The sequence below is a fragment of the Benincasa hispida genome, unplaced genomic scaffold, assembly GCF_009727055.1.
Source record: "Benincasa hispida cultivar B227 unplaced genomic scaffold, ASM972705v1 Contig466, whole genome shotgun sequence".
NCBI classification, from domain to species: domain Eukaryota; kingdom Viridiplantae; phylum Streptophyta; class Magnoliopsida; order Cucurbitales; family Cucurbitaceae; genus Benincasa; species Benincasa hispida.
This window is the reverse complement of record NW_024064866.1, coordinates 15286-25647: the sequence shown is the minus strand read 5'-3', so window position 1 is coordinate 25647 and position 10362 is coordinate 15286. Positions and strand designations below refer to the sequence as shown.

Sequence of the window (10362 nt, the reverse complement as noted above, 5' to 3'; positions counted from 1 at the left end):
AGTTCTCTAATCTTTATTGCTTTGAACTTATCAAGTGTAAGGATATAGTTAGAATTACTCAGACATGCCTCCTTCAGTTAGTGACCTTTGGCTTTGATGCCACTACAGGAATTCGGATTCAGAGAGATAAAAGGGGACTCTACTAGTGGAATGATCTATACCATTCAGTAGTGAATGGTAAAATACTCTAAAAGTACCATTTTCGTGGGGCTCAGCTCAATTTATACTGAACTTGCCAGGTAATGAATTGAGTTGGACATGGTTTGGTGCGAGTGTTTTGATTGTCGTTGTATGCAATAAAGATGACAAGCTAAGAACCATCATCAATGATTTGTACAAGGATTTCTATAATCTCAAAACCTTCACTTGTAGCACCAGGAGGATTCTTTGAGCCGGTGTGTAAGTAAGGCAGGATCTAATGTGAGACTATTTACAATTCTTGGGGCGGTAAGTAATGCTATGTCCCAAAAGACCGAGGACAATTGGCTCGTTCAATGTTCATGTGGCATGTCCCCATCTTGCAACAACACTCTGGATCCACCATTACTTAAGAGAGGAAAAGATATTCAGAAGTCTTTCAATAGGCTAGACCCAGACATCCAATGGTCCATGGGCATCTGCATGGGGTGGAAAGAGTCTTGGGGCCAACAGCGGTGGTCGTCAGACCACAACATTCATAATAGCTTTTGGTAATCTTTCATTCCCCAAAAAACGTGTAGTCATGCCCTTAATCGCCTTGTTTTTGAATTGGTGTAATGTCACGGAATCGTTTGGTATCTTACATGTAAACTCTATGTATTAGATCAGCTAGGATTTGGCATCCAAGGTACAATACAAAGTGTATTGTAGGCAGAATTAATAGGAAGGGTCACAGTGGTCCTGCTGAACACATCACACTTTGTGCTAAATCCAGATCTGTTTACAGGCAACAACTTTTAACAAAATTTTCCAATATTAACTCCTTTAGGTCTACTTTTTAGTCTTTGTGTATGCTGACTTTAGGTAGTAGCCCCAGTGCTCTTCTGGTGTACGGGAAAAAATCGGTACTTGATGCTTCATCGTATTTTACGATCTTATGCTCATTGTTCAAGATGAAATGTAAGTGCTTTCATTCAATCTTGAAAGCCCATTCTTAGGACTAGCTTAAATCAAATTATGCTCCCTTTTGAAATGTGTATCTTGGACAAGTTATCCATAGTTAAGATATTACTTGCTTTTGATATTGTATGTCTTTTTGCAGAACTGGATGTACAGTATTTCTGATAAATTTGAGCAAAAAATATAATATTCAATTCCATGTCCAAAACAGGCAAAATATGTCAAGAAACATGGGTGATTAAGAGAGCAAAATCCTTCCTAACAAGGCATGAAAAAGGACTGTAGCATGGACTTTGGAACCAAAGTCTCTGATGCAACAGTATTCAAGAGAAGCAATACCACTTGACTCCCAAAGAGATAGGTACCCTTTCCAAGCCCAAACCATGCTTCTAAATGAGATCTCCATTGGAGCTCACCAGCTGTGGAGAGTTTCCCCAATTTGCAATCCATATCTCCGAGGACGTCAAACACGCCGATCCATGGATCCGTTGTCCATTGCTTTACATAATATTCCCCAACTTTCGATTGACCGTCTTGGTTGTGCATTACAACCTTACTATGCTCAATGCTTTCGCAACACAACTAGTAAAGTTTATTGAAGCTTGCATACGTTCAAGAATAATTGTTCAATATCATCAAGTTATTGTTTTCTGTAAATTATTGGAAAGATGGTATGATAAATGCGTGGTCTTCAACTCTGTGAAGAAACAGAAGTGTTACCTAACGGTGCGATGAACTAAAATGTTACAAATCAATGTTGTATTTAGTGTCTCTGCAATCTTTTGTTGTGTGAAACTTTAGTAAATCTGCTTTGCGTGCTCGGCTACTGAGGTAAACCTTTCAAATTCTTGGATTATTGAATTTTGCTTTTTGAAGCTTCAAAAAAATTTCTGAATACAATTTATTCTAATAATATATTTTTAATTTTAGAGAAAGTGTGATGTAACGCATTGGACTTAAATTGATCACAGCATATCCAAAATTCAGTTCTTTCAATAATTTTTTTGGAAAAAAACATTTATATTAATCTCATTTTAAATTTTTCATGAATAAATGCTGAGTAGAGATAAAACATTTAAGGATTTTTTTTTATCTTATATTTTCATATACATTTTTCATAAAGGTCACTTCTATTTTTATACTTGTATGGGGGAGAGACGAGATTGGGAGTGAGAGAGCGAGAAGTTGAGAAGAGCGGAGATTTGGAGAGAGCAAAGATTTTAAGCGAGAAAGTGGGAGAGAGGCGAAGATTGAAGAGAGCGAGATTTGTGAGACGAGACGCGAGATTGTGGAGAGACGCGAATTTGGGTGAGCGAGATTGGTCATAGAACAGAGCGAGTTTTTGAGCGAGGAAAGTGGGAGAGAGCGAGAGATTGTGGGAGAAGATTCTTGCACACGTGGCAATTCGTTGTCCTCACACGATTTGTGTATACTGTCAATAACCAAAACACCTATTTTTGAAATATTTCCCCCCAACCCTATTTTTGTGCATTTATATTAATTTAAAAAAACATTATTTTAAAAAAATTTTACCAATTCCCTAGTCCATATTAATTCTCACGTCACAATTTCTTTCACTGTGACAGTAACCGACAATTTATTGTGTGTGTACTCTCGACGAATCTCCGCGTGCATCATTCCAGCTCTCCCCGACGTCAGTGTTCAGAATATTTTACCGATCAAGCGTCCTAACCCTATTTTGGCAACGGCCTTACCTATCCACCGCCACCATATCTTTATAAAGCTTTATCACAAAGACTCTACTTGCTAGGATCCGATTCGGCTAACCTGGGAGCCCTCCTCCACCCAATTCGGAAGGCACCTATGTATGTGCCTTTCGGTAGCAATACACTGTTGAGAGTTTACTCTCCACTTCCTTTTTACATCGATTCGGTTTTGATTTCATACTTAGTCAGAGTCTCTTTTCAGCAGTTTGTGAGTTCTTTAGTTTGCACGTTTCATCTTTTAATTCGTGGAGGTGAGAGGACTGGTTATTTCGTTACGTGCATGATGTATTCTAGTGGGTTCTTTCAGTTTGCTGAAGTTGGTTGGATTCGCGCTTCCAAAGTTCTTCGCAGTATTCTCCTGTTCAATGCGGATTCCTTGGTATATTATGATTTAAATTGATAATTTAAATAGCCTTCATGGTAATTGATTTCGATTTTATTCTTTTCTTGATTGTTCTTTGTGATTTTAGACAGGATTGACGTTGCTATCCAAAAGCTATGGAAGAGCAAGGAGTGCCGCCAGCTTTTTACCTAGAGGACCAATATTGGTAAGTTGTTTGGTTATCAGTGCTTCCAAATTGTTTCTCTATCAATGATTTTCTATTTTTTTTTTTTTTTTGAAAAGGATACAGCCTTTAAAACAACTATAATTAATTACAAAAGGAGATGGAGCATGTAATCATCAGGAAACCACTAGGATCAATAGGTGTACCCGGACATCTCAACTAGGTTGATTACCCCATTAGGCACCCTCATCCTATCCAACAATTAGAGAAAGCCAACACATGGGCTAAAATAGATAGAAGTCTAATGAAAATAATACAAAATTTCTATTGGATAAGAATTGTTATTATTTGTCTCTCAAATAAGGTTAGTTTTATGCTCAAGCATTTATCTTTTTGATTTTCTAAGGTCTGTTGGTCTTTTGTTTTTTTTGGGGGGTAAGAAAAATGCATGAACTCATAGCCCCCAAGGGGCGGTCGCATTAGCTAAGAAGGGCCTGTTGTCTCTGAGTAAAACCTACTTAGAGGTTGCGTGTTTGAATCCGGCAGCCATTGGCCTTTTAAAGAATAGAATACATGTATTGGAGGAGGAGAGGTGCTGAAGTGAAGGAACAATTTACAATCCGTCCTCAAGATGGAAAGGCTTCAGTGAAGATAATCAACTAGAGTAGCAAACTTAACCGTATCCAAATTAAATTATACACACACCTGAGACCGGAGATGCCTACATGTGCATGCTTGCTTACACCTGCCCATACCATCCTCTTTTTATCTTCATTTTCAACCAGAAAAACTTGGCTTATGCAATTGAACCTAGGGCTGCAGGCAACTTATAGTTTTTTTAAAAGAAGTCCGATGATTTTCTCCAAGTCAGCACCGGTGTGATGGTTTTAAAGTTACCAGCATGGAATAACGAGAGCTGGGATATTCCTATTTCCATTGTTGTGTGAGTATTTGATAGTTCTGTTCGTTATCGTGAAGATATGTGATACTGTATTTATAGACATGAAAATGTGTAAGTGGTAATGATTGTAATGTTCTCTGCAGATCTAAATTAAAGACTCTTCACCTACAACTTACTCACTGAACTCGTATAGACTGCTTAAGAGTATTGTTCAAAAATAAAAAGACTGCTTAGATTAACTCTCTCCCCGACAGGCCTGCCTCCTAAACAAACTCATTTAGCTAACACTATTATTTGTGGTTCCTTCTCAGATTTTAAGAAGGAATTGAGAGCTCTGAATAGGGAGCTGCAGCTTCACATTCTGGAGCTTGCTGATATTCTTGTTGAGAGGCCGTCACAATACGCAAGGAGGGTGGAAGAAATATCCCTAATATTCAAAAACTTACACCACCTGCTTAATTCATTGCGACCACATCAGGTGGATATTTTCACACATTTAAATTCAATGTATTCATATCGGTGAAATCATTTCATTGTGGTTTTTATTTTACCTTGTAGGCTAGAGCAACGTTGATTCATATACTAGAACTTCAGATAGAGCGGCGTAGACAAGCTGTTGAGGATATAAAAAGGTATTCTACTGAGGATGGAATACATAAAAAATATGAATGTGGACGAATTTACGTAGCCACACTCCCATTCGCCACACTTTTTTTATACATTTTAAAATTTTTCAGGAAAACTTGATTAAATTTAAACTTAGGATTTTTGGTCCCTTTATCAATATGATCTTATTCTTGGTGGTATGAGTCTAGTAGGCTAAGCTTGATGTTCTAATCACGAAATCTCGATTTCTATTTTGAGGCACCTTTTTTAAGGCCTATTTCTGTCTGGCTTATAACTTATGCATTCTCTCATAGATTATTTGCTAATTTTTAGGACACGATTTGGCTTAATAGTACCACCATCAATAATGCATTTTTCTTGTCTAGGAGGAGAGAAGAAGCACAAAGATTACTCATGGAGTCCCTTGAAACTTTGGATGGACACTAGTACTAGCTCTTTAATCAGTGTTGACTTCAGAAAGTACAAGTCTTGTCCATGCTGAATGTTTCAAACTCGAGATCCTCATATCCAACTGCACCAACTGAATTCATCGGTTCGGTTCGGTCAGTTCTAAAGCAACACTGTGGTGCATCGATGACGTGTCTAGGTAATTCTTAAGTATAACATCTTCCAATCTGTGCAAGATCCAGAAGGGACGACAACCTCCTATTGTGATTACTTGAGCAGATTGTCAATGTGTGGAATGTAATTAATTGAACTAACTACTTTGTTAGCTTTAATCCACTGGTCGAGTGTAGTGACTACGAAACGTACTTGAAAAAATCGGTTCTATAGATTGTACGATTTAGAATTCTCGATGGCAAGAAGAGTGACTATGACTATGAGACTTTGGGAGGAATTAATGTTGTTATTGCGTCTCTGGCTTTCTCTCACAGTGCATTATTATTTGAAATACAACGTTGCGCCAGGCTGTGGGATGCAGCAAAAACGATGGAGACAATGATAACTTTCCAATGTTTAATTTGTTTGGTCAATTATTGATGCTTGGTTCAAGTATTTATATCCACGTGAGTGAACCAATAATATATAAATACATATATACTCATTTGTTTAATATGTCAATTACTATCTAGCTTGTCTCATTTTGGCCCATTATGATTGGATTTATTAGTAGGGTAATTGCAATTGGTAGCATTTTTGGGAATTACCAAGTGTATAACATCATTTAAGAAGAATTACAAATATAGCCAAGTCTATCGGCGATAGACTTCTATCGTTGATAGACTCCTACCAATAATATGGTTCAACATCAGAATTTTATCAGAACATGCATAATTGAGCCCAGAACATTATATGGTTCAAGGTTCAAAGTTCAAAGATTGAGAGAGCGAGATTCTGAGCGAGATTGGAGGAGAGAGCGAAAAAGTGGGAGAGCGAGATTGGAGAGAGCAAGATTGTTGGAGTGAGCGAGATTTTAGGAGAGCAAGATTTTGAGCGAGAAAGTGGGAGAGAGCGAGATTGAAGAGAGCGAGATTGGAGAGAGCGAGATTGTGGGAGAGAGCGAGATTGGAGTGTGTAACAGAGCGAGAAAGTGGGAGAAAGCTATTGGAGTGTGTAACAGAGCGAGAAAGTGGGAGAGAGCTATTGGAGTGAGTAACAGAGCGAGAAAGTGGGAGAGAGCGAGATTAGAGAGAGCGAGAGCGAGAGCGAGAGCGAGATTGGAGTGAGTGTGTAACAGAGCGAGAAAGTGGGAGAGAGCTATTGGAGTGAGTGTAACAGAGCGAGAAAGTGGGAGAAAGAGCAGAGATTAGAGAGAGCGAGATGGGAGAGAGCGAGAAAGTGGGAGAGAGCGAGATTGGAGAGAGCGAGAAAGTGGGAGAGAGAGCGGGATTGGAGTGAGTGTGTAACAGAGCGAAGTTGGAGAGAGAGCGAGATTGGAGAGAGCGAGAAAGTGGGAGAGAGCGAGATTGTGGGAGAGATTCAGATTCTGCACATGGAAATCGTGTACCCACACGATTGTGATACTGTATACTTTTCCAAAACACCTATTTTTGAAAATATTTCCCCCAACCCTATTTTTGTCATTATTTATTAAAAAAACATTATTTAAAAAAAAAATTCTGTTTTACCGCATAAATGCTATTAAATGAAAAAAATGGTCATACAAAGGTTCTCTTGGTCTAAAGAGTTGATTTTCACTATTTTGGTTGACTTTGTGAGCTTTTGTTGGATTTTTGACTAATTTGAGGAAACTGTGTCGATGCGCCCACTTCACCTGAATGTGCAACTGCATCAAAACCCTAAAATCCAAAACAACCCAGTCGTCTGCAGTTGCTATTTTCATGGTTTGGACCTGTTCTTCAGTGTCGAAATTGCTAATAGACCTCCACTGCACCTATTGCGACCCTTCTACAACCAAATTAAGCAGATAAGGATGGGGAGCCTTCCATCTTCCTCTGATTTTCTAATTTCGTCATATCTTTTCTTTTCCAACTTCCAATAATGATGAAGGACATTCAGCACCATTCAAATCTGATCGACCCTCTGTCGAGCATACTGCTCAAAGGAGAGCTTGTTGACTGTTCCGAGTGGCGCCACTTGTTTCTCATTGACCTCGTCAATCTGCGAGGTCAAACATTGCCACCAACGATATGTTTAGCCACCACCGGTCGACCGTTTGCGCAGCTCAAATAAACCGTCCCTAATGAATTGAAAAAGAGGCAAAAACTGTCGTTGGGTCTTCGACATCTCACGCACCCATGCATGGTCCGGTGGGTCCTAAGGTGCATTCGAAGCAGCGGCGATGTTTCAGAATCAATAGGTAAGCATTTGAGCCCTGTTCAGCTTCCTTCTTCTTCGCAAAATTTGTAGAATCGAGGAGAGACCACAGAGCGAATCGAAAATTGAGCTGTGGGCTGAAGTCATGAGACAGATCATTGCGATAGAGCAAGTCGCACATGAGTGAACTTTTATGTATTTTTGTATTTCTCTGTCATCATAAATGTGGAGTACAAGGCTATATATACACACAAGAACACCTAAAAATATATATAACCTAAACAAAATAACCAACCCAAAAAATTACAAGGTGGTAGGTTAGGCACCAACTTGAGTTTGCAAAGTATCTGTCTAAAGGCAGAGTTTTGGGGAGCCCCCATGTTATCTAGGAGCGCACGAAGTCTTACCTCTGAAGTTGCATTAGCAAGCACACGATATTCCGATTCGGTGCTAGAACGAGAAACAACCGTTTGTTTCTTACTCTGCCAGGAGATGAGAGAATACAACAATAACAATGCATGTTTTAGCAATGTTATTATATTGCAAAATATATATGTACTTCAAATCTATTTATGGTGTATTATTAATTTTCTGTTGATTAGTCAAGTTTGGTTTGTTTTTTTTGTTTTTTTTTGTTTTTTTTTTCTGTTCCCACTTTTCTCAACTATTTTTATACTTATTAATTTTAATTCTTATTATTTAAATAATTTAAATTAAAAAAAAAAATAAACCAGTGTCTGAACTGAGAGACAATAATATGAATATCACTGTCACATAACTTTCAATTTTAAATTATATAAAAAACATATTTAAATCATAAAGTATATAACTTTATATTTCCTATAATATTATTTAAAGTACACAACATATTAAAAAATTAATAACGATTTTCATGCTCTTTAAATATAGACATACAAATCTTTTTACATTTTGAGAACAAGGTTACACCTAATTTAATTTTATTGCTCTCTTTCTTTAAAAGAGCAAACTTACGTCTTTCATATATAAGGAATTAAAATGGTATATCTAAAATAATATAAATATAAAAGAAATTAGTAATAAATAAAAAAGGATAAACACTACATTACTAATTATTTTACTACTTATCAAACTTAAATACAAAAAAATAAAAATAAAAATAAAAATAAAATATTAAAAATATTAAAAACTAATAAAAAAAAATTTCAACATCAAAATTAAATGCTAAAACAATCGAATATTATAAGAAATATATATTAAATAACAAAAAAACTTTTTGTCTTAAATAAGAAAAACAACTACTAAGCTTTTTAAAATGCACTAATACTAAAAGAATAACACTGATACTAACAAAATCTAATATTATTTAAAATGCAGAAAAAAAAAACATAAACATGGTAGGTCTAATATCATATAAATATAATTATCAATATGTAAATATTATTGAATTCAATAACTATTAAAAGGATTAACCTGATAAATCTACTAACATCAATATATAAGGAATTAAAATGGTATATTTAGAATAATATAAATATAAAAAAAACTCGTAACCAGTAACCAATAAAAAGTAAATTCACAAATTCAATAGCAATTTTACTTTTTTCCTCAAAGTGACAATGGTCTCTATTTTCTTTGTTATTTGTTATTTGACAACAACAACTACGAAAAAATAGAATATTATGAGAATATGAGTCTACAACTTATTTTTTATTTAGAAAAAAAAAACTAGGAATTTTGTTGCATGAATGTTACTTTTTTTTATTATTATTTATTACCCAAATAGCAACACAAACTATAAAAAAAATATTATAGTATGAGAATAGGACCAAAATTTATAATTATTTTTAAAAAAATTGAAACTTTGTAGAGTAAATGTACAAACCTCACAATTTAAGGGACGAATGTAGGAAAGAAGAGGATTTAGTAACAACTTTTGAAAGAAGGAGGAAAAGATGATCCAAGAGATAAAAGAGTAAAAAAGGGAGAGTGATTTTTTTTTTTTTTTTTTTGAGAAGAGAGCAAAATTTTGAGAAGTTTTGGAAGAAGAAGACGACTTCAGAGAGCAACCGAAGGTAGTAGTAAGACAGGGGGAGGAAGGCAGAGGGAAAATTTTGAAAACTCGACCCACGGATTAATTTTGCATGTAGAGTTGCAGACTGGACAGGTAGAAGATTAAAGATGAATCAACTGGACAGGTGAGATTGAGGGTTGAAGAGACGAGACAATGTGTCGAGGTCGAGTTTTCAACACTCGACCTTAGTACATCGAGTTCTCAAAACTCGACTTAATCCCTCTCTCTTTCTCAGATCTGCCAAACTACAATATATTGCTAAATAGTTTCCAAACTACTCTAATTCACTAAATAGTTTTCTAAACTACAATATTTAAATAAAACATCCAACAAGCTATTGTATTTTAATTTGACCCTTCTAGTCAAATCAAATATATTTAATCAGCCAAATCTCTATCAAACATTTCTCTGCTCCATAAAGACTGAGTTTCTTAATTGAAAAGACAACAGAGACAAGTTAATTATTGAAAATAAAACATAAATCCAATGTGGGAAGAAAATTTACCTCTTGAATAAAAAATCAAAACTTTGAACAAATTAAATACATGCCGTTTTCTCCAAATTTTCAGAAGTGGGAGTCCCATTAAATTTTGAAGCTTATTTATTTATTTATTTTTTCAAAAAAGAAAGTGGTGGCACGAGGAAGAAAATATCCGGATTAAAGCACCCATAACCAATAAAGTTCCCAATTACAAGCTTGATTTCAGCGCCTAATCCATCGTTAATAATCTT

At 35.8% G+C, this 10362-nt stretch overlaps 1 protein-coding gene across 1 annotated transcript; it reads left to right on the top strand.

Annotated features, from left to right (window-relative positions):
* Nucleotides 1-3108: 3108 nt before the first annotated feature.
* On the top strand, nt 3109-5833 carry LOC120069536 (mediator of RNA polymerase II transcription subunit 7-like). Its single transcript, XM_039021318.1, has 6 exons — nt 3109-3204; nt 3296-3373; nt 4117-4153; nt 4436-4710; nt 4791-4864; nt 5225-5833. The coding sequence occupies exons 1-6, from the start codon at nt 3109-3111 to the stop codon at nt 5283-5285; spliced, it is 621 nt and encodes a 206-aa protein (XP_038877246.1). The 3' UTR covers nt 5286-5833.
* The last annotated feature ends 4529 nt before the right edge of the window (nt 5834-10362 follow it).

Excerpts from the sequence above, each read along its gene's own strand:
- LOC120069536 (XM_039021318.1), top strand. The coding sequence starts at position 3,109 with ATGTATTCTAGTGGGTTCTTTCAGTTTGCTGAAGTTGGTTGGATTCGC. Across the intron at positions 3,205-3,295 it reads TGTTCAATGCGGATTCCTTG|ACAGGATTGACGTTGCTATC; the intron begins GTATATTATGAT and ends TTGTGATTTTAG. Across the intron at positions 3,374-4,116 it reads TACCTAGAGGACCAATATTG|AAAAACTTGGCTTATGCAAT; the intron begins GTAAGTTGTTTG and ends ATTTTCAACCAG.